This window comes from Ammospiza nelsoni, chromosome 5, assembly GCF_027579445.1.
Source record: "Ammospiza nelsoni isolate bAmmNel1 chromosome 5, bAmmNel1.pri, whole genome shotgun sequence".
Taxonomy (NCBI): Eukaryota; Metazoa; Chordata; class Aves; order Passeriformes; family Passerellidae; genus Ammospiza; species Ammospiza nelsoni.
In genome coordinates this window covers 31,228,828-31,252,555 of record NC_080637.1, presented here as the reverse complement: position 1 = coordinate 31,252,555, position 23,728 = coordinate 31,228,828, and the positions used below count along the sequence as shown (strand labels likewise).

General features: G+C 37.9%; 1 protein-coding gene across 1 annotated transcript in view; it reads left to right on the top strand.

The window, feature by feature from the left end:
* LRIG3 (leucine rich repeats and immunoglobulin like domains 3) overlaps positions 1–18,648 on the top strand; it is a 38,396-nt gene extending 19,748 nt beyond the window's left edge. The window contains exons 4-19 of the mRNA XM_059472161.1: positions 434–568; positions 1,181–1,324; positions 3,219–3,362; positions 3,678–3,821; positions 4,248–4,391; positions 5,642–5,722; positions 6,385–6,456; positions 6,850–6,921; positions 8,094–8,257; positions 11,158–11,478; positions 11,998–12,279; positions 12,741–13,193; positions 13,401–13,559; positions 14,647–14,790; positions 14,876–15,151; positions 17,663–18,648. Coding sequence (XP_059328144.1) covers positions 434–568; positions 1,181–1,324; positions 3,219–3,362; positions 3,678–3,821; positions 4,248–4,391; positions 5,642–5,722; positions 6,385–6,456; positions 6,850–6,921; positions 8,094–8,257; positions 11,158–11,478; positions 11,998–12,279; positions 12,741–13,193; positions 13,401–13,559; positions 14,647–14,790; positions 14,876–15,151; positions 17,663–17,907 — 2,980 coding nt within the window. The 3' untranslated portion in view covers positions 17,908–18,648. The remainder of the gene's footprint in view (positions 1–433; positions 569–1,180; positions 1,325–3,218; positions 3,363–3,677; positions 3,822–4,247; positions 4,392–5,641; positions 5,723–6,384; positions 6,457–6,849; positions 6,922–8,093; positions 8,258–11,157; positions 11,479–11,997; positions 12,280–12,740; positions 13,194–13,400; positions 13,560–14,646; positions 14,791–14,875; positions 15,152–17,662) is intronic.
* Positions 18,649–23,728: the final 5,080 nt, after the last annotated feature.

Sequence of the window (23,728 nt, the reverse complement as noted above, 5' to 3'; positions counted from 1 at the left end):
CCCAAGCACTGTGTTTTGCTACTATGATATTAATTTGCTTAAAACAGAAAACAGCTCTAACTTTATTTAATTAAATTGCTGTGGCATAAAGTTTCATGCAAGTGCCAGATATTTCTACTGTTCAGAATTAGGTGATTGTAGTGTTTTGTATCTCTTTTTAAAAGCCATGAATTGCAGTAATTGGATTATATTGCATTTTTTTTTCATTGTTTCCTGGAATTATATTTTATGAAATATTAATGAAAATTTATTTAGGCTATTTCAATTTGTGATTTTGGATTAATATTATGCATAGAGAACATACCTTATTGCTTTTCTGTAATTCAAAATTATTTTCAAGTAGAGGAATTATGAACTAATATTTGCCAGGGTTGTGTAGTTAAGATGTGTTTACTCTGGAAATGACATTTTGACTACTGCCCTTAAATTTCAGGACCAGTAACAAGATTGCCAACATTTTGTCTGAACATCTGAAGCCATTTCAGAGTCTAGAAACTTTGGACTTGAGCAACAACAATATATCAGAGCTAAAAATTTCATCATTTCCATTGTTACAACTCAAGTATCTGTAAGTAGATTTTTTTTTCTTTTAGGTTACTTTCAAATATCTTGTTGCATAATTTAGATTGGCAGCTGTTTATTAAGTATTAAATCTTCTTTTAATTAGAATGACATTAATATTCCTACCTGTCTAGTTTAACATAAGCTACTAACTTGAATATATGAGTTACAATGAGATGTTTTAATTCATTAAAAAAAGCTAAGGCCATTATCTTGAGATGAAACAAATAGATGTGTCTCTTGAGAGAAATAATTATGTGATAAAATTAAGTTCCCCATGGATAGTCTAGTTTGTTTTTATATGGAGCTGGATAGACTTCTTGTGAATACACTTCAATTCTTATTCAGGAATATTGGAATGCAAGATATACTGACTGATAAAAAAGTAACAGGATTGCCACATATTATCTTCTTCCATTATCACACTCTGGCAGAGTAGAGTAAAATGATGGTGGTGAAATACTATTTGACTAATGAAAAAGCTGTCAAGAGCTCTAATTAATATGAAAAAATCCATTTATAAATGAGTAAGACCCACAAGAGCTTTGTGTTTCACTATTTGGTGTTAAGAATTTATTAAATAACTGTAAATTTAACCTTCTGGATGTTGTTTCAACAGGTATATTAACAGTAACCGAATAACCTCTATGGAGCCTGGTACCTTTGACAATTTGTCTACCACACTTCAAGTATTGAAACTGAACAGGAACAAAATTTCAGCAATTCCTCAAAAGATGTTTAAACTGTCCCATCTGCAGCACCTGTAAGTGTAACCTACAATTGACTAATTGTTTTCAGGTTTTCCAAAGCACTGGCAGTGCTGGAACTTTAGCCTTTAATTTAACCAGAGGCAGAGTGAGACAGACAGAGAAAACATACTACTGCAACCCTTACTAACTGCAGCATTGTACTGAACAAAACTAGTCTTATATGTTGGTGAGATGTGAACAGTCTTTGTGTTTAAAATTGTGTTTGCCTATTAAAAGTAAAAAAAAAAAAAAAAGACTGGAAAAGGGGTAGGAGCAATATTTCTGTAATAAAGCATCAGGAAAATAGTAAGTAAAGTAAACTTATATAGTTCACTGCAGCAGTCATTTACTTTGTGCTTTCACACAGTGGAATGAAGGAAATTAACAATAAGCAATATGCTTGAATAAATAGACCTTCAGCTTTACTGACACAGTGCTGTCCATAAATATTCTACCAAATAAATAATAAAGTTATATGAAAGAGACTGTGGGGCTTGTTTTAATTGGAAAACTTAGAAAGTGCAGAAAATGGACAAAAGAATGGGTTGCACTTTGTCAAATCCTGGATAATTACTTTCCATATTAGATAGTTAGGAGTTAAAAATTACAATTACAAAGTCTCTAAGGTTAGCCTTGAAAGTGATAGCTGATAAGAACACCGAAATATTAGGGTGCTTGACACTTCTGGAAAGAGTGACTGTGTTTCTTCTGGATATGAGCGTTGGAGCAGTTTTAGTCAGGCCTCAATAGAAGTCCTGCAAAGCTCAGGATTTGTTAATGATTTTGGTAGACTTTCTGATCTTCAGATTCACCTGAACTTTTGGATGTTGCTTATATCCTTGCCTAAAAATGTTCCCTTTGTTCATAGTTGTTATGCTGACTGAGTTATGCTAGGTAGTTTATCTGCAAGGAAGCCCAAAAATTTGCGTTATCACCTGAAAGTATTCAAAGAAGAATGAGGAAGAACTAAAGCCTGTTCTTACTGAATGTTCTTCACTTTTTATTCATATTTAAACATAGGATAAGAAGTAGGGCTCTCCCTCAGGTCTGTTATGAAGTAGATTTTTGTGTCAGACTGCTGTAGAGACAAGCTGAATTCTTACAGGGTTGTGACTCTGAAAAATAATGATGGTAGTAATGTGGGTAGAGGATTATTTAGACCTTTACTTTGCATGGTGAAATGAGTTTTGAAAGGAGAGATTCTTCCTAGTTTGATAGACCTAAGACTTCCTTGAAGGGACAGATGATCACTCCTTTTATTACCTTTTGGTAGTATTGTCTAATCCTGTCACTGCATCTTGCCCTCCTGCTAGTTACACCCTCCATCTCCCTCAGAGGATACACATTGCTCCCAGTTTCTGACCTGCACAGGGTCAGTGTAGTGGCAGAAGAGTGAGTGCCAAGACCACTTGAGAAAGAGGGAGGGCACTATGTGTAACTGGTTTTGAAGAAGGGAGGGATGTAATGAGTGCTTGACTACGGATACAGAAATAGATCACCCAGGATGTTCAATTTTGTCTCGTTATCACAACTAAAATTTAACTTTTTTTTTACTGTTTATTGACTGCAATTACAAACCAGCCTTAACATCTCTACTTCTGGATAAACACTGCTCTCAATTTTGAATTTAAGAACAGGATTAACCATGACATTCTAGGTCTACAGGGATTCTTTAAGTCTGAAAATCAGGGAACTACCAAGTACTCGTTCTCAGTATCAGAAAGGCAGAACAGTATTAACATGGTTGAATATAATGGGTTACAATAAAATATTTTATTTTTATTACTTCTTGTCTTTGTTTCATGTGCAAGAGAAATGTTTAAATAAAGTTGGTTCCAGAGAGGGAAGAAAGGTTGTTGGCATGTAGGTAAAATTACTGTGCTGTAACTGTAAATTCTATTGATGCAGGGAGCTGAATCGCAACAAAATCAAAAAAATAGATGGGCTCACTTTCCAAGGACTTCCTGCTTTGAAATCATTAAAACTGCAGAGAAATGGGGTTACAAGGCTTATGGATGGTGCTTTCTGGGGTTTGACCAACATGGAAGTCTTGTAAGTATCAAAATTTTGCTGATAAGTTCTACTGATAACATATTAAGTAGATTTCCACAAAATTAATAGAATTGTGTGATAAAATTTAAAGATGTTTATGAATTGAATTGTTTTGTTGTGGTCTGAAAAGGAGCAGTCAGTCAGTAGTGAGTGTGTAGAGCAGCACATTTTAAATGCATGGATACAACTCAAGATTTATGTAGAGGCCCCAGCTCTCTAGCCAGTGTTGTGAGGTCAGAGGTGGACCTGTGGCATAGCATGCATGCTGCTGTGTTTCTATATCTTATGTCTTTTTCTGTTTGTGGGTGTTTGTAGGCAGCTGGACCATAACAACTTAACAGAGGTAACCAAGGGCTGGCTTTATGGCTTACTGATGCTGCAACAACTCCATCTCAGCCAAAATGCCATCAGCAGGATCAGTCCTGATGCCTGGGAATTTTGCCAAAAACTCAGTGAACTGTGAGTATCTTTATTCTCTTCCAGTTTCAAAAGCCAGGTAGATGGCAAAACATGAGCTTCTTAGCACTGATCTGTGAATTTTTCATAGCAAAGTTTCCAAGATGACTACAACTTTGCTGTATAAGACAGTTATATCTTGTTGAAAGAATTTGGAAGTTAAATGAGATTGCTCCATTTCACTATAGCAGTTGTACTGAAGCCATAACACAGTAATTTTCAAATGAGAGAAATTAATTCTGCAGTAATTTGTGAATTGTTCAAAACAATGCAAAATGCTTTGTGGTCAGAAGTGGTGTAGTGGATTCTGTGATAATCATCAGGGGAAAACTGGTGCTTCCCCCCTGAAAATCCATGTGGGTTGAACTAAGTTAAATAAGCACTGCAGCAGGAACATTAAAATGCTTTCTTTCCCCCTTAAATTTGCAGAGATTTGACATTCAATCAATTAGCAAGGTTAGATGATTCAAGCTTCATTGGTTTAAGCGTGCTGGTTGGACTGTACATTGGAAACAACAAAGTAAACTACATTGCTGATTGTGCCTTCAAGGGACTTTCCAGTCTACAGATTTTGTAAGTTGACAAACTCAATTTGTAAGGTTAAAACTTTGGGAAAAATCCTGTGTTTATGGGTTATTTCTTTCCTTTATGAAAGAGACAAGAACATTTTGTTAACTTCCCCTGATCAGTGTATGATTTTCTTAGAGTAAGATTTCTTTCCAGAATAGTTGAGAAAGGGAAGAGTTCCTCTTTTGTTAAGGCTGTGCACAATGGATGGTGGTAACAGTGATGCAGACTTCCAGTAGCATTGCTGTGGGAGAGGCATATCTCTTGAAGGCAGCAAGGAGAGCGCTGCTACCCAGTTTTAGGGATCTGGATCATAGTTGTGTCTTAACTGAATCATTTTCTCTCACAGCAGAAATAAGAATACAAAAATCATTGTCATGACTGGACAATTGCTTTAAGTATCGGTTTGTGTTTTTGAAATAGCATTTCTTAAAGGAAGGGAAAGAACTAATCTAAATACATTCCTCTTCATTAAAACCTTGCCATTGCGTACCACTGACCCATCTGTCAGCCAGATGAGCAAAACGATTGCCTTTGCCTCTAGGCTTTATTTTCAGGGGTTTGCTCACATACACTTAGGGCATCTAGGAAAAATGCAAATTAGAGGAGTGTACACCATGTTTTTTAACAATATAGAGAGTTGGAAATCATAAAGAAAGGAACTTAGAGAATTGTGAGCTGTTTAGGTATTAAGTATTAGGCAATTTTTCCTAGATTTTTCTTTCTCTTCCTGCTCAACCCTGTAGATTGTTTGCAGACACACTATTCTGTACACAAATCTGTAAGCTCTTTATGCTTCATAGATAATTAAGTAAGTGTTTTGGGATGTTAAAATGACTCTCTGGGTGTTAAGGACTTAAAACAACATGGGGGGGTTCCATTTCAAACGGACAACAGTTGGTCCTTTCCCTTCCTTCAGTGCATGTTTTTCTAAATAGTCCTGTATCTGAATACCTTTTCAGGGATATGTCGTTTGGTTTGCTCACAGTTCTAAAAATTGTTGAGTTAGTGATCTTTTCAATTATCAGTGGGAAAAATACTAACAGTCGTCCAAGTCTCTCAGTAAAAATTGAAGTGATAAAGTTAATCAGGAAAAGCTTCTCTTAACCCACCAAAACCAACTGAACAAAAATCCAACCAATCCAACAGAAAGCTATTTTAGATTTTTTTTTAAGTAATACATGCTGTTGAAGAGCTATGTGCCTTGTTCTTTTTAATAGCTTTTGTGATTTGATTTCCCCTCCCCTCTTAAACAGGGATCTGAAAAACAATGAAATATCATGGACTATTGAAGATATGAATGGTGCTTTCTCTGGCCTAGATAAACTTAAGAAGCTGTGAGTATTGCTACAGCATTTGTATCTCATCATGCCTTAAAAAAAAGACCTTATTATGTGTCTTTCAAAGGACAAGCCCAACACTTAAGGATATTAAATTTTCCATAGCAGAGCTGATTTTTTTCTCTCTTAACACTTTGTTCTCTATAACATCTTCCGTGACAATAAAAGAAAATCAAGATTCTCCAAGTCAAACTAATCTGAAATACTTCAAGTATTGATAATATTTATGGACATATTTATCAAAGAATGAGGTTTTTCCATACTTAAAAATAATAAGTATATCATATGATAAAAGCATAGTGGCAGGCTTAGTCTTCAGTAAGGTAAAGCAGCATCCAGTGGAAGTGGCTCCATTGCATTGAAATTTTCAAATGCATATTTATGAAATTAAAAAGTGATTACAGTTTTACATTTAGAATAATCCATATCACTTAACTGCATACCTTAAATGTCTTCTAAAATCATTGTAAAATCTAGTTCTTTATTCAAGGGGAATAAATTAGTATCTTTTAGATGTGATGCAGATTGTTGCATTGGAAATGGGTGAGTGGTGAATACTAGTCACAGTCGAAAAATAAATGCCAAAAATGAAATTATTCAGCTCAAAAATACTCCCATTTAATTTCATTTCTTTTGCATCATGTGCTTAAATTTTTTAGGATACTCCAAGGAAACAGGATTAGATCCATTACAAAGAAAGCATTTTCTGGTTTGGATGCACTTGAACACTTGTAAGTAGTAGACATTCACATTTAACCCAAAATGGGAAAAAAATGAATTTTGATACTAACTGAATTTAAAGGAGAAGTAACAAGCTTTATTTATGACTTGGGATGAAAGTCATAAATATTTGATTATTTGATTAACCTTACCATGGTTGCTACTGTGATCTTCAGAAGATTTTTCAGTTTTGAAGTTACACTGAGTGTGAATTTTGGAATTAATGCAGAAATTCTTACATATGAAACACACTGTGAAACTCCTCATTTGCATCTCCTTTTATTTTGAGCTTAAACACCCTTTGTATATCACTAAAATAGCAAATTATTGCTTGAGTCTTAAATCCATTCAGTTTAATAAATCTATTATTTTCTTCTAATCCTGTTTTTCTTTTTTCTTCCTAGAGATCTAAGTAACAATGCAATTATGTCAGTTCAAGGAAATGCATTTTCACAAATGAAGAAACTCAAAGAACTGTAAGTTTCTATCAAAAGACATAATCTCTATTAAGTATATAGATATTATCTATACATATAAAGGTATAAATAAAAGCCTTGTAAGACATCACCTGGTGCAGTGATAAACCCCTGCTGTAATCTCTCTGAAATAACATAAAAAGTTTATGCCAGTGTTTTGGGGTTTTTTTTCTATTTTTATATGATGGGTGTATTTAAGTGAGAGAGTGTAGGATAGGTGGCTGCATTCAATTTCTGCTACATTTGTTGTCTCTAAAATCCTTATTTTAAATTAGGTGATCTCTAACAGGTTTTAGATAAGGGAGACTTTAATGTAACATGCTCTTAAGAACAGCGGTGCTGGACCAGTGAAATGCAGTGCTGTAATTCTTCTGTAAAGACCTGGTTGTCACTGCTTGTAATTGGCTCCTTCTCTCCTGTAGTAGCAGAGACAGATCTTCAGAGAAGTCGTGAAGTGGTCACTGCAAAAAATGTATTTTAGTGAGGATGAGTTTTTGTCCTCTCATCCTTTTTTTCTATTGATCAATGCAGAGCAGCACTGGCTCATGGGTTGGGTGCAGAGGGTTATACTGAAAGGGGTGACATCAAATTGGCAACCTGCCACTGGTGGGGTTCAGCCGGGCTCCATCATCAGCCCTGTGCTCTTCATCAGTGACTTGGATTTGGGACTCAAAGGAGATACTGAGCAAGTTCACAGGTGATGCAAAGCTGGGAGGAGCTGTTAACTCCCTGGAAGGCAGGGAGGCCCTGCAGAGTGACCTCAACAAATGAGAGGGCTGGGCAATCAGCAGCTGTATGACGTCCAACAAGAGAAAGGGCTGGCTTCTGCACCTGGGGTAGGGCAGCCCTGGGTGTGTGGACAGACCTGGGAATGAGAGACTGGAAAGCAGAGCTGTGGAACCTGGTGCCCTGGTCAGTGGCAAGTTGGATATAACTCACCAGTGCCCTGGCAGCCAGGAGGGCCCACCCATGTCCTCAGGGGGCATCAGGCACAGCATCACCAGCTGGGCAAGGGAGGAGATTTCAGCTGAGCAATATTGCCATCTTTCTCTTGCAATATGTGTGTTTAACCTAGAGCCTTAGTTTTGTTATGAAAGTGTGCTCACACAGATCTGTATTACAAACAGAATAGAACAAACAAACAGGCTTTGATTTTAATTGCTTTTTCTTAGGCACTTCAATACATCAAGTCTCTTGTGTGACTGCCAGTTGAAATGGCTACCACAGTGGATGTCAGAGAACAACTTCCAGAGCTTTGTAAATGCCAGTTGTGCCCATCCTCAGCTGCTAAAAGGGAGAAGTATTTTTGCTGTCAGCCTGGATGGGTTTGTCTGTGGTGAGTGTAGCCTCTATTTCTCATCCCATAAAACAAATATTGCTGTGTGCTTGGATTTTTTTTTTTTTTTGTGGTTCCTCCGTATGTTGTGATTTCTATAAAAAAATTGAAAGGATGTGATACTTAGTAACATTTTCTCCTGTTCCCAAACTGTGTTGTAGATGCTTAAAGCTTGAGGCTTTGTACAAGACAGGGAGTCTTTGACTTTTATACCAAGTGCAGCTTGCTTACATAGAAGATACCATGTTCTATGCGTGCAAGTGAAAGCTCAGTACGTTGTGAGGGTAAATGTATGTGCCTCTAGATTTAAAAGATACTGTTTTGATCACTATTGTTTTTAAGTGAGACATACTTTGGGAAATTAAGATGTAGTTTTTGGGTTTGGTTATTTGTAAATTTTTTTCATTTTCCATTATTCTTGAGGTTATTCCAGGGCTGATAAAATTTCAAGGTAAAAAAGCTATATTGGCCTCACCTCTGATGCTTTTATGTGTGCTTGTGGTGTACTTTAAAAATTATTTGGAGTATTTAAATTACTGCCTTTTAAACTGTGTTTAAAAAATATGATTACCACAGTTACGATACTGGTGTTTTTTTATTTCAGTTTGCCAGAGAGTAAATGCTAGCAAAATATTTTTACTTTAGGACCTGAGAATTTGAGGTGATAGCATCTGCTTTAAAAATGAAATTTTGCTATGTGTGTTTAGTAGCATAATGAACATCCGTGTTATGTTCTCTAAAGCAAAGTGAAGCTAAGCATTCAGGGTAAGGGCATTTTTGATTACTCTGATATATAAAGTAGAAACTTTGAAAATACCAGGAAATTTAAAAGCCAACTAACTGCATTTCGTGTATTTTTGTTGAATAAGTTTTATTTTTCTTACTAAAGAAAATTCAAACATTGTATTCTTTGGAGACAAAAAGATAAGTGTTTTCTCAATAATTTTGTCTCATAGCAAATATAACTGGTTAATTTTTACTGTTGCTACCCTTTTTCAGTGGGAAAGCAAGTCCAGAATATAAAATAGTGTACCAAAATGTTGGTTTTTCCTTTCCTGTTAGCAGACAGATATTTAATAAATAATCAGCAGATTGTAGCTACTGCCGAGAAGCAGAGGTTGATATAATGCAGGGAATTAGAGCTTATTCACTGGCTAGAGGAATATATATGAGGTAGGCATCCTAATTTATGCGAAACACATTCTGTCAAAAAATTAACCTGGAGATTTAAATGTATGTCTTCCATTTGTTAAATTTGGAGGAATTGTGGTCTTTCTTTGGGCTAATGAATGCTATTTTTAAGTATTTAGTTTTAAACCATTTAAGATGTGTTAGCAAAAAGAAATGTACTGAATCAGTTTTTGCATGTGATACTTAACATAGTTGCCATGCAGAAATAACTAAAATCTCCAAATAAAATCGTTGAGTGTTTCAGTTATATCTGTAAAGTCTGTTATCACTAGACGTTCTGGTATACCCACCTTGCTTACAAGTTTACAAGGGCTGCTTTTGCTTTTATAGAATTTTTAAATGGAGTGTGTTGACTCCTGTCTGAAATTAAAAGGTGTGTATAAATGTGGATGTCTTTGTAATACATTCCTTCAAATATGCTCTTGGATTATTCTGTTCTGACAAAACATAATGCTAGTCTTATCCTAGTGTGTTCTGTATTCTGTACTGTATGCTTATTTGAGTGACCTTTGTGTCACCCCTTCCTGTCAGGTAATTAAGATTGAAGTATGTTCTGCTGTCCTTTCACAAGGCTAATTTAAGTACTTAGAGTGTTTTACTTAGTTCTTGCCATGCAAAGTCGGTGAATGCATTAACTCAGTTTGCAAATGGTAAGGCATGGGTATGAAGCATGAAAAGCAAATAGCCTGGGATGGTCTTAAAATCCATGCTTAGTGTCCCAGATCCATGTTGCCCTGTCACTGGAGCACAGCATCATACCTGCAGGAGTTTTGCAGATGGATCAAGGTTAGGCTATCTGCACATCTCATTTTCATTTGTAACAGAGTAGAGGTTCTTCAAGGAAGTAGCACTTGACCCCATAGTTCTTCCCAGTCATTTGAGATGTAATAAGACAAACGTGCTGGGAGACAGCAGGATCTGCAGGGAGGAATTTTTGGGGCACAGGACTTTTCCTGCAGTTCCTTTTTCCAGAGATTGGATACATCTTGAAAGTTGGGAATATACTAATGCTTTTGGTTTTGGGAGACCAGGCATTTACTTGTCCACTCCTTTTGCACATGCTGTGTACACACAGTCCAATTAATAATTCAGAAGGCAGCTAATTCTGTAAACTCATAACATGGCACTTCGAAGGTAACATTCCTATAGTAAAGGGACCTCCAGGAATTCTTGAAATTCTTGTGTTCTGCACTGCTTAAGTGACCTTCCATCCCCTTTAGCCCAAACAGACGCACATCATTGGAACACTGACTTTTGTACATGATTTTTTTTGTGGGTGTGGGTGAAATGCTCCACTGTAACTTGCAGTTTCTGATAGCAGATGAACTATGCATTCAATAAAGAAAAACTCCCAGCACCTGAGGTGTTGTAAAGATGAGAGGTAGGCTTCATGATTGATGTACAGAGTAGTTCTTATGGATGTCAGGGAGTAGTTTTTCTATCTTTAGTGCTGTTATTGAAGAAGCTATGCACACAGTCTGCTTTTAAATGTGCTTTCTTTTCAATAAGAGATGGCTTTGCACAATAAACTCATAAATACGGCATCTTTAAATGCCCTAAGGCTAACAAAATTTAAAACAAAAGCATTGTGGATCCATTTAATAAATACTTATCTGACTCTTCTCTCAAACCTATAAAACAAGGCTTACTAACTCTCTGGAAAGAGTCCTCAGGCATCACATGTATTTTTTTTCTTTTCCTCTCTGCAGATGATTTTCCTAAACCACAGATCACTGTCCAGCCAGAAACCCAGTCAGCAATTAAAGGCTCCAATTTGAGTTTTGTGTGTTCAGCAGCCAGCAGCAGTGATTCCCCAATGACTTTTGCATGGAAGAAAGACAACGAATTACTGCAAGACGCTGAAATGGAGAATTATGCACACCTCCGGGCCCAGGGCGGAGAAGTGATGGAGTACACCACCATCCTTCGACTGCGCAATGTGGAATTCAGTAATGAGGGGAAATACCAGTGTGTTATTTCAAATCATTTCGGTTCATCCTACTCTGTCAAAGCCAAACTTACAGTAAATAGTAAGTACGTTTTGTTTTGCTTTTGGACTTCAAATGATTTTAATCAAGATAAGGATTCATAGATTTTTCATTCTTGTCATCTGCATCTTTTAGAAGATCCATAATACAAGATAATTTCATAAAATGTATCCATTTCCAAGGTCACTATTCAATTTTACCTCTCATCCCAGTGTACTGAAGCATAGTATAGGAAAAAACAACATACCTAATTCATAGTCAGTCTGGCAAAATCAATGTTACAAGATGGAAAAATGTTAACTTTTTCTCACAGGAGTTAAGTGTGTGCTCTGTTTCAAGATGCTATGGAAAGGTCACATAGGAGGCTGTTAGCAAAAATGAGATTTTGATCTAGGTGGTCTCACATACTTCACAGTCCCCTCCCTTTCTGCTGGCTACTGATCAATTTAGACTGTGTGTTTCTCTAGTGTTTTTAGGCCCATGAGGGGTGTTCAAGGAAAGGCTGTACAAAAGAGAAGTATGTTTCATGTACTGATTTGGGTATCACCAACTTTTCTTTAGTGCTACCTTCATTTACAAAAATCCCCATGGACCTGACCATTCGAGCTGGGGCAATGGCACGTTTGGAATGTGCTGCAGTTGGGCATCCTGTCCCACAGATTGCTTGGCAGAAAGATGGTGGAACAGATTTTCCTGCAGCACGCAAGAGGCGCATGCATGTCATGCCTGAAGATGATGTATTCTTTATTGTTGATGTAAAGATCGAGGACACAGGTGTTTACAGCTGTACAGCTCAAAACACTGCTGGAAGCATTTCAGCTAATGCAACATTAACAGTACTAGGTAAGATATTGGCAAACTTTAACAGCACAATCAATATTATTACTCAAAATAATAAAAGTTGGTTAATGTTTCTCAGTGTATACACATCTGGTACACATGGGATGGAGGGAAGAAGGAGCTTCTGTTTTCATTTAGAGACTGTAGATTTGTTTAACTTTTGATTTCTTGAAATTTTGGTAATTGTTTTTATTGTAGTTCTCTGCATCTTAAGCGTGTATGATGTAGCATTTTTACCCTGTAAAGTAATCAAGCATGTAAATTGGACCAGTTGACAAGTAAATTGTAGGCTTTAAGTACAAATTCTTGAGTTTCTTCTTAGAATGAGAGTTAGCTTTATTAGGCCTTACTGATGCATTTAATTCAGCTTTTCCTCTTGAGCTGTGAAGGAAAGGGACACTTCTTATTCTTGCGAGGTCATTAGGAAAAAAACATAGAATATGAGGCTTGTGCTTTCTTTTCAGAAACACCATCATTTTTGCGGCCTTTGCTGGATCGAACTGTAACAAAAGGTGAAACTGCCGTCTTGCAGTGCATTGCTGGTGGTAGCCCTCCACCCCGACTGAACTGGACTAAAGATGACAGCCCTCTCATGGTAACAGAAAGACACTTCTTTGCTGCAGGCAATCAGTTACTAATTATTGTGGATACAGATGTAGAAGATGCCGGGAAATACACTTGTGAAATGTCTAATACACTTGGAACGGAACGAGGCAACATCCGACTTAATGTAATTCCTACTCCCACCTGTGACTCTCCTCAAAACGTTGCCCCATCACTTGATGATGATGGATGGGCCACAGTTGGCATTGTGATCATAGCTGTGGTTTGCTGTGTGGTGGGCACTTCCTTGGTGTGGGTGGTCATCATCTACCACACCAGACGGAGAAATGAAGATTGCAGCATTACAAATACAGGTGCGTAAACTGAAGGTTTACCTTGGAAAGGAAAACAAATGTTTGTGATTGCCTTGCAGTGGCTTTATTGTCGGAGCGTTTGTGTGCTTTGACTCAGGCAGAAAGGTGAATTATTTGTTGCTTTCAGTGCTTTGCTGCCAAGTTTAAAAATGTTTCTACAAACTGAAGTGTGTTGATGACTTTTGTATGTGTTTTGCTCCCCCACAGATGAAACAAATTTGCCTGCTGACATTCCAAGTTACCTGTCATCCCAGGGGACACTGGCTGAAAGGCAGGATGGATATGGCTCATCTGAAAATGGCAGTCACCATCAGTTCCTCTCATCTTCTGCAGGAGGGTATTTCCTGCAGCAGAGGGACAGTAATGGTAGGTAGAAAATGCTAAACAGATTTTTCATGTGACTTGAGGAGCTGCAGTTTGGCTATTGTCTTTGTAACTGATAAAAAGAACACTAAAGAAGCGTCTTTACACAGTTTAATAGAGGACATGAAAATTATTGCTTGGGATTTTTCAACACGATAATAACTTGGTTCTGTTCATCCAGATGATGTTATGGTGTTCATTTAAATCAGGAAGTTTTTCTCTAGTCTCAAGGGTAAATTTAAACTGATGAGGACATGTTCAAAACAAGAGCATCAAAAAGAAATTACCATGGCATGTCTTTTCTCTTACAGCTTGAAAAGGGTGCTTTTAGAGGAGTGTAAAGCATGTGTAGTAATACCAGTGGAACTTTAGTATAACTCTTTAAACTTGCTGGTTAAAAAAAAATCATTACAGTCAGAGTCAATAAAGAATTTAAGGTGACTGCAAGTTAAAAGCTGCAGTACTTGACATTTCTACCTGTGGCCCCAAAGAATCCCGTATATACTTGCACTAGGGAGGAAAAGGCACCTTTCTGGGAAAGGGCTTGGGGTTGAGACACTCGGGAGCTGGGACATGTGGGAATGGAGTGATGGTGAGATAATTTTGCAGTTGTGGGGTAGTGAGAGGAGCAGCCTCTTTGTGGATCAAGAACCGGAGACTGTGTCCAGAGCTTTGAGGAGCCATTGAACTAAAAATCTTCATAGCTGTTTAGGCAGTGATCCCCTCAGATTCTTTCAACCAGGACTTTGACATTGACATTCTGCTTTTGAAGGAGGCTGTGAGAGAGATAATTAATTTGTCTAGTGTGCTTTGGAAGAAGGAAGTCCCCGGTTCTGATCCCTGTAATTGGTTTGGTTTTGTTTTGTTATTCAGGGATTGTATAGTGAAGTGACACATTCTCTGTCAAGCTAATTAATCGAACGATTGCTGGAGTTAGGATTGTCATCCAAAAGTTAGGTTAAACCTAGGCAAACTCTAAACTACACTATGAAATTTTGTTGAGACGTGGGGTTCTTAAAAGTTACTCAAGAAACTCTAAGCTGGAGATTCAAAAAAGACTGTGTGCTGACACATCAATTTTATTTTTAAGGCATTTGCCATCTAGATAACAGCAGTGAGACAGACTTGGAGGGTGTTGCAGATCCATTCCTTTGCCACTATCTGGGGACTTCGGGGACTTTGTATTTAAAAGGCAGCGCTTACAGTTCTGATGCATTTGAAGCATACGGTACAAGTAAGTTCATTGGGGAGAGGTTTTAGTCCTAAGTCAGTCTTTGTTAAGATGAATCTATATAAAATGAATTTTTCATTTCCTTTAGGTTGCAGCCCTGACCAGAGAACAGCGGGCTTGGGCCTTTACGAGTCTGGATATTTAAAGAAAAAGGAATGCTGTCAGTACTCACCTCCACAGGAAGATCCCTTTGACCAGTGTGTTGGCATTATTGGAACACAGGCTACAAGTAGCAGATTGATGAACTCTATTTATACTCAAAATGAAGGAACGGGACTGAAAAGCAGAAGTCTCAATTCAGACACATTTGATTTAAACAGAAGTTTGGAACCCTCATCTATTATGAGTAAAAGCACTTTCATGGGTATGTTCTAGCTATTGCTTTTTATTTAAGCTGCCATTGTCTTTGCTGTCTTGTTTCCTGCCTACAACACCAAGCAAAACTGATTTCTCACCTTTTTCTTTCCCAAATGTTTGATGCTGAGGAACAGAAAAGTGACTATAGTAAAACTGTGTAATGAGGATATTTAGATTACCAGATCTTCATAGCTCACACTTATGTAAAAATCTCATCAATGATATGATTCTTATCTTCTGTCTTAATATAGCTGGCAAATTTCTGTAAACATTAGCATAGATAGCTTAAATACACCCTAAGAAACTTCAGGCATACCAGAAGTTTTGCCTGACAGGCAAAAGGTGTGTAAGGAGGGCTCAGTGCAGGTGGGGAGAATTGAACTTGTGTGCATATATATTGTATAATACTGTCAGCCAGAACTATTTACCTTTCAAAATAAGGCAGTATGTAAAAATGCCCTCCTTTATCCCTCCTTTGTCATTTTCTCATGATGTGCATGATAAAAGAATTCCCAAAGTTTAGTTTAGGGTTTACAATTTTAATCCAGATTACAGGGAGAGGTGGGGGAAGGAGAAAAGCATTGCTTTATCCTTGAAGCTCATTAAATTTTGGATGTTGGTTTGGTTGCTTGGTGTAAAATGCATACAAAACCACATATTGCTTTCATATTTGTGATATCTTGGTGCCAAAACCAACCCTGGTACCATGGATTGTCTCCCGGCTGGTGTGTCAGCACTGGCTGATCAAGATCTGGGTCTGCAGGCTCTGAAGGGGACCTGGGGGAATGTGCATCACTGGGCTCTTTGTTCTCAGGGGGTGGGGAGGGAGGCACAAGCTCTGAAGTTTTCCCCCTTCAAAAGCCAGATGTTTGAACTGTAAAATGTTGCAGATGCCAGGACATCTGGCAGAGACCCTGGGACTGCACACGGCCGGCCTCCTGGCTGCCTGCCACTATTGCTGTGGTGGGACCATGCAGATAGGGCTTTAGTATGTCTCCTGCAGAAAGCAGTCCAACTGTATGTTCGTATATCCAGCAGTTAATGTCACCCCAAGGGTGCATAGGCCTCAGTCTGCCCTAAAAATCTCTGAAGAGTTACTTCTTTGATCAGTTCTCTGAGCGTACTACCCCACTTATATTGCATTGTCGTTGCCTTGGATGCTTCATAATCATTAGCACTCTTCCTTCAAAGAGCCTATGGCTAGATCTTGGATATGGTAGCTGTAGAACAAGTTGTGATTGATTTCTTTAGTTGTGAATTTGCTTCTTCAACATGGTCATGAAATTCAAGCCCCATTTTGCCTGTGCAATCATAGTGAAGTCGGCAGCTGGCGTTAGCATCACAGTTGACACACAAGCCAGAAAGTTCGTAGCTTGTATTTTTGTTTTTAAGACAGTTCATTTGTATCTTTGGTGCGGTGAGGAATATCCTTTCATACTGCATTAGGTCTAAACTGCTCTACAAATAATTGATGGAAGTAGGGGTTTTGTCCAATTCCTTTTTTAGTAACTTCTGAGTTCAGAGTTTTACTTGAAACCTTTAGTTCTAATAAAAGCAGAAGTGTTGCATTTTGGGTTCAAAATTTATTTTGAAATGTAGTGTTCAATTGTTAACAAAAACTTGAGTTCTTCAAAGTCAGCCTGTGATACATTGTCCTCTGAAAATAAGTCCTTACAGACACTTTGACTTAGGATGGGTATGTCTTTACTCACTGGAAAAAGGAGGCCCTTCTTGTAGAGGTGTTGATGCTAACAGCTTCCCAGTGATAGAGAATGACACACACTGATTGTTTACTGGCTAGTAAATACAGATAGTTGTTAATTATAGTTGAACTGAAACGTGTAATTCTCTTTGGGTTGCCACTGTTCTCTTTGCCCACAACTGACTGGATGGTCAGTGGTGAATGCAGCATGTGGCTATCTGCATCTTTATCATTAATGGGAGATGCTATCCAGAAGAAGATTCTGTTAGCATTCAGATTGCACCGTGGGACAATATTGTATAACCTGATAGGGGTTGTGGGGTTACATTTTTTTTTAAATTCCTAGTTTATTTTTTCTGAGCTGCATGGCAGATTGCATGTGCTATTCATTTTCTGAAGAACAAAACAGGGAGTGACTTTTGCATTAGAAAGTGTCTTATGATGTGTTTGCAGGTTGATCCCTATTCCTAACTCCCCCCTCACCAGCCTCCCCAAAGAAAAATGGGTAAGGAAGTAGTCATGAAAACAAAAGAAATGAAGTTGTAGGTGGCTATGCAACTACTTGGAAATGTTTTTAATGTCTCTTGTGGCAGAATCTTGCTTTATGCTTGTTATCACATGGATGTTTTCTTTAAAATGGTGGAACAGCATTTAAGTAAAATCTCACTTTGGTGAATTTCCTGTCAACCTTGCATTTCATGTCACTTATGTTAATTTCTGTCAGTCTTGCATCTCAATGTCACTTATGTACACTAGGGTGAGACACAAATCTTTTTGCATCAATATTTCTGTGCTCACTCTTTTACTGTCTTTCAGGAACATTTGGAAAGCCTTTATGGAGGCCTCAGCTGGACTCTCTTTCAAGCTGTAGACAGCCTGCAAATTGCCAACCAAAAACCTCCCGTAATAATCATCATGTCTCACTGGACTTCGATGCAGAGGCAGATGAAGAGGGAAAAGAAAGGACAGTTTCTAGAGGAGAAAATAGCTTTTATACTTGCAAGCAGTCCTTTGAAAACTTTAGGACTTCTACTTTCCAATCCTCTGATTCGGATACGTAGCTCCTTTTGGAATTAATGATTTGTGGAACCAAAGAAATAATTTTGCATACTACTACCTCAGTATGGAACTTTATTTAAAAAGGGAATAAGGAGAAGAAGGGAAGAAAGAAACCCCATGATGCTCTGAAATCAGAAGGAAAAAAAATATTTTTTTTCCAATAAAGCATAATTTCCAAGATGCTCTACATTGGTTATACAGGGAAAAAAACCTATATTTGTAATTATTTTATAGCCTTTTTTTAATGCAAATAATATGTTTTGTAAATTAATGGTGTAAATAATACAATGTATGTATTTCTATGTCAGACTTCATTTTCTTGAAATGAGTAGTAAGCATTCTAATTTTGTACTGTTACTTGTACCTTTTTACAAATGGAAACTACATGCTGTTTGCATGTACCATGCATCTTATTTGCACATTACTTTAATAAAATATGCTGCCGTGTGGTCTCTGACCCACATTAGAGTATGAAGAATAAAAAGTGTGAATTATGTTTGTAGACAGTGTTGCAAATGTAGGTGCTTTCTGATGCGTGTTTGCACCTTCATTTGACTTAAACTTGTACCTTTAGATTTACTGTGTAAAATATGTTCATCTTCAGAGAGTGGGTGTGGTCCTGCCACAGCTAGTGGTAAGGTGGGTTGCAGCTATATGAACAAAGCAATGCTGTAAATCCTCCAGTTTGTGAATTCCCCCTGTCAGATGTGCACACACATGCTCTCAGTTTCCATGCCTGTGAGGCTGTAGTACCAGCAGTTTCCCTGTGCCTGCCTCTGGTGTAGGGATATACACAGTAGATGCACAAATTCATATCGAGCTGTTTAGCAAAAGAAAAAAAAAGGCACTGGATGTCTGCCTGGTAACCTAGGTTTTCTCTGAGTGGCTTAGTGTCAAGTGTTTGCCAAATACTCAGTGCATGCCTGAGTCCTTGCTTTCCCATACCCTTTCTCCCTCTTTTTTCCTTCTGCAGCCACTCCCTGCTTAACATGAGGAGGTAATCCAAGAACACAATAATGGGGTTTTTTTGTTTAATTCATGCTTCTGTTCCTTACTTGGCTGCCCTTCTCTGGTTACAGATGAGATCTGTGCTTTATTTAATTGCTCAGTCAAGTTGAGAAATTGTAGACTCTTGCTGGATTACATTTGTAGTAATGAACCCAGTATCTTTACCTATCCAAGACGGAGAGGATTGCAGATTGCTTACTATAAAACAGTAGTTAAACCTGAGTGAAAACAGTCTTTATTTTGTGTTTCCATGTACAGATGCCTATTGTTTAAAAAAGCTGTGAATTGTGTTGTCATCACTGCACTAAAACAGCAAGACTTCAAAATGGTTAATTCTGCAGGACATTGGCTTTTTAAATGTGCCTGCTTTGAAGGTGCAAACTTACATGGTTGCCAAATAGCTTCTTTTAAACTAAATTAAAAGCAGCTGTTAGAGTAGGCCATCACAGACATCAGGGCTAAAGTGGGAGCAAAGATTTTGTTGCCTGGTGTAACTGAACTAAGGGCTTGTAGTTGTCTGCAGCCAGAAACCTGGTACCCAGATTGCAATACAATTTCCCTTTAATTTAGGCACCAGTATTAGAGACAGGAAGTTAATCCATCCTTAGTCACTGGTGGTCTAAGCGTACAGAATGGATTTTGCGTGCTTTAGTTGATCATATTGCCAGATTTTTTGACTTATTGTTAATTTGTCTTCATTGCTGCCAGATGTGCTGATGTGGTGAAAGACATTGGTATGGGTATTTGATTATAATTAAGTGCATTTGAAAGAGATTAATTTTTCCTCAGTTAAGCACAAACCTGTAGGTCAATAGGGCAAGAATCTGACATTTGATTCACTCAATATCTCTCCTTTTTCTCTCCCAAACCCCACTCCCCAGTGGTCCTGTTTTTAGGGAGAGGAGAGCTGGGGCCTGTGATAGCTCCTTTATAACCAGACATTGCTTTCTGACATACTAAAAAATACCCAAGTTAAAAACAGTAACTCCAGATTTAGTGTTTATCCTTAAGAACTCCATGTTAAAGGTCCATCATGAAAAACAAGCTTTAAATTCTGTAGTGGGTGAAGGTTGAGAACATGGCAATGTCATTCCTTTTTCATCTCCTTTGCAAAGATACTAATCTTCCAAAGGCTTGGATATCTGTGCCTAAATAAATGTTCAGGGTCAATGGCTGAATTTTAAGTGTTTTTTATCAAGTTGCATTTAGCAATCTAGACATAGGAATTACTTAAAATTTTATTTGATGCTTTAAATGCCCAGATATGGAAATGAAAGCTCCCAAGTCTTTTCTGCTAGCTTGAGTTTTTATGTTTTATACGTGGATTGTGCTTAAATATACAGTGGGTATCTGTAAAATGCAAGATATACTGTAAAGTTTCAATATCTTAGTAATTCTTTTCAAACCAATGATGTTACCAGACACCTATTTTAAAGGCTTGGAAGTTTGCTTATTTGGGGCTTTTTTTTTTTTTTTCCTCCCCTCTAAGATGCAGATGTTAGTGAGCTGGTAGTTGGGTATTTACTCAGCTGAAAACTAAATCAGGGGAAATAAATTGCAGCCAACCCTGAGTAAAGCTTACACTGCATCTCAAGAGTTACAATGAGAAACAAGTGTTGTGTTGCTGAATGACAAAACAGACATTTTTCGGTTTTATGACCAGGAGCAGCTGGAATCTTTCTGTTGGCTCATTTAAGACGTGTAGAATGTTCTTTAAGGGCAATAGCCACTTAATGCTTTACACAACAAAATGTTTTGCCTGTTGAATTCACACAAGCAGTTGCTGAGGTATAGTTTCTGCAAGCCTTAAATAGTTTAGATAAATAGAGTTAATCATTTACCACAGTTTCTCTGGCACAAGCATTTCCTAAAGGAGTTACCTAAATGGTGTCTGAGATGACACTAGGGATACTTGCATACTGAAGGGTGTTATAACACAACCTTATGGAGTACAGCTGTAATTCAGCAGCAAATGCTTTAATTTAGAATTCATAACTTAAGAGGATCTTGAAAAATGGCAAAGAGTTAGATGCAAAGCTTTCTCCAACTGAGGGCTCATTAGTGTCACCAAACATTTCTTATTTCAGTCTCGGGGAGCTCTTGAACACTTAAGCCTTATTCCTTGAGCTGCTTCAAGGAAGCTTGAAACTAAGACTTAGCTTTGCACTGCAAACATTTCTGTTCTGCCAGCCTTACAAATTAGGACTATAATTGGCCATTGTGTTTCTTCTTGAATATAAACATAAGGAGAAATTCTATTAGCTCCCTGCAAGATTTCTTCTTGGGGATATGACACATCTCAGAGAACTATACTTTCTCAGTGAAGTCTTGTTTTTTGCTCACTTTGTGTATTGCTTTGTCTTAGAGAATGTGTCTTGACTAGTTGGATTTTAGTTTAGAAGTCTTGTGAAATTATTTCATTAAAAGAACAGAGAGGGCAATCTCAGCCTGTTTAGTGAAGGGAAAAAACAAACATGTAGAACAAGATGTAGTTTGTGTACATACCATTTTACTTTGATTAAGAACTTTCCAGATGCCTTCTGTTTTTATATTTCAGGGAACTGTTACAGGAAGGAATAAAATCTGCAATGTCTTGACTCACTGATGTGTGGCAAACAATGCTTTTTCTGTTTGTTGTGCTTAATTATTAAGGGGTCAGTTATTCCCCTGAAATAAATATATGCACACCTGATTTCTTACCAAAAGGCACAGGTGGCCTCTCCTGTTTCCCATGCTGCTCTTTTTCTCATAGCTCAATACTGCTCCCATGTCCTCAGGGGGACCCTCTTTGCTAACCTGTGCTCCTCAGTTCCCAGTTTCTCTGTTTGCCCTGGCACTGTGGTGAGAGGCTGGGACAAATGGACTCAGTTTAGAGAGCACAGTGCAATTGCAGGCAGTAAGCAGCACTTGTGTGCTGGAAGAGAGGAGGGGGAAGTGTTGGAGAGAGACAGGCTAGCCACAGCTTTAGGAAGAACTTGGTGTGAGTGCACAGAAAATGCATAATTCAGGAGACGGGGATTAAATATTTATAGGACAATGTTATAAGCATAATAAAGAGCATTTTTGTACTTTACAAGATTTACAATGCTTTTTGTATATTTAATTCCACTCACCCTCTATGCTTTCAAGTGCCAAAAGCAGCAGTGCACGAAAGAGCATATCATCTGGAGATTTACCTCTTACTGCATGTAAAATCTCCTTTTCTAGTAGACAAGAAACAAGATCCATTTGTTTTTCTGTGTTGAGGTTCAAGACTGAATATTGCTGGTGCAGTGCATAGTTTCCCAGAGTCATGTGGTCTGTGGGGTCCACTGTGTCTGACTCAAGAATGCCATGGGACAGCAGGACCTGAGGGTGAAGTTGGTAGCAGTTCTAAATTCACTGCTGGTAAAACAAATTTAGGCCTTTTTTACTTCAGAAAATTTTTTTCCCACACAGCAGAGAGCAGAACCATAAATTACTCTAGATTAGACTACTGAATAGCAGTTCTGCATGATCTCTGGACCTCAGCCATCAGCAAGGGCACTGCTGTTACTGCTGTTCAGTTTGGCTCTTGACCGTGGGCTGTTGACCAGCGATTTCTGTGCAGGAGTTTGCAGTCTGAGTACCTCCATGTACTCTTTTCTGAAACTAATGGTGGCCAGTTTCAGGTGGCCATTTCAAATATGGCATTGGAAATTAAGATCTAACTTAGCTTACAGAGGTAGTAAGATCCTATGGATATAAAACAGGTTTTGGGATTTTGTAGGCCTGTACTTTGGAAGGCTGGTATGCAACATTGTCCAAAGAAACACTCATTTGCCATAGCAATATGGGATGTACTTACTTTCAGCACTTCCTTTGTAGGTGTGCATGGACAAGCCATGACTTATGATTTGGGTCTGCTGCTGGATTATCAAAATTCAAGTATTGATTATAGAGAAATATGAAATAACATCTTTTTGGACAGTGAAGCTTCAGATTCTTTTATCAAAATCATGCAAAGCCGCATCAGTTCCTATCCAGTTAAAGAAGCGACCTTAAGTAGTATTCCTGGTGTTCAGCTTACTTATTTTATGAATCACTGAACAAATACTGTCATGGAGGAATAGACATTGATGTCCTTTGGTTGCTTGCAAAATGTTTGCAAAATGCTTGCATTTTGTTTTGCTGTGACATGGAGAATTCGGGGCTCCATTCAGCCTCTGTTCATCAACAAATGGTGGACTGCTTTCATCCTGATTTTCATAGATGTGCCAGCACAGACATACCTAGTTCTGTGTTGGGCTGGCATGCTACATGTTAGGAGATTAGTCAGAGCTACTGTAAGGCAGAGCTGCAGAGATACCATAAAGGGAATTCAGGAGAGGAGGGCAATAGTTCCCCTCTAAGGAGGGGTTTTGAATAGTTCGCTTGTTCCAAGGAAGTAACTTGTGCAGGTTTTAACATTTACTCCTCATAATTCTATAAGCTTATCAAGGAGTTAAATCTGCCACTTTATTAGCCCTTGAATGGGAAAGGTGTGCATTTTCTGCACGTACAATGGAGTTTTTGGAACTGCTTTTCAATTTCTTTGTGATTCTAGACCCTTAGAAGTAAGCAGAAGGACTTAGTCCTTCCTTTGGCATGAGGAGATCCCTCATGATGTGCCTTACTACATGCAGAAGAATTTTGCAGTCTGTTGAATAACCAGAGAGCTCACACAAAAAATATTTGATTCACTGGTACCATATAATAATTTTTAACACATCTCCAAGTGAGTCTTTTGTTCTATATTTTTTAATCACTGTGGCTGACTGACACAGCAATGAAGAAGCTGCTGTTTGAGTAAGCATA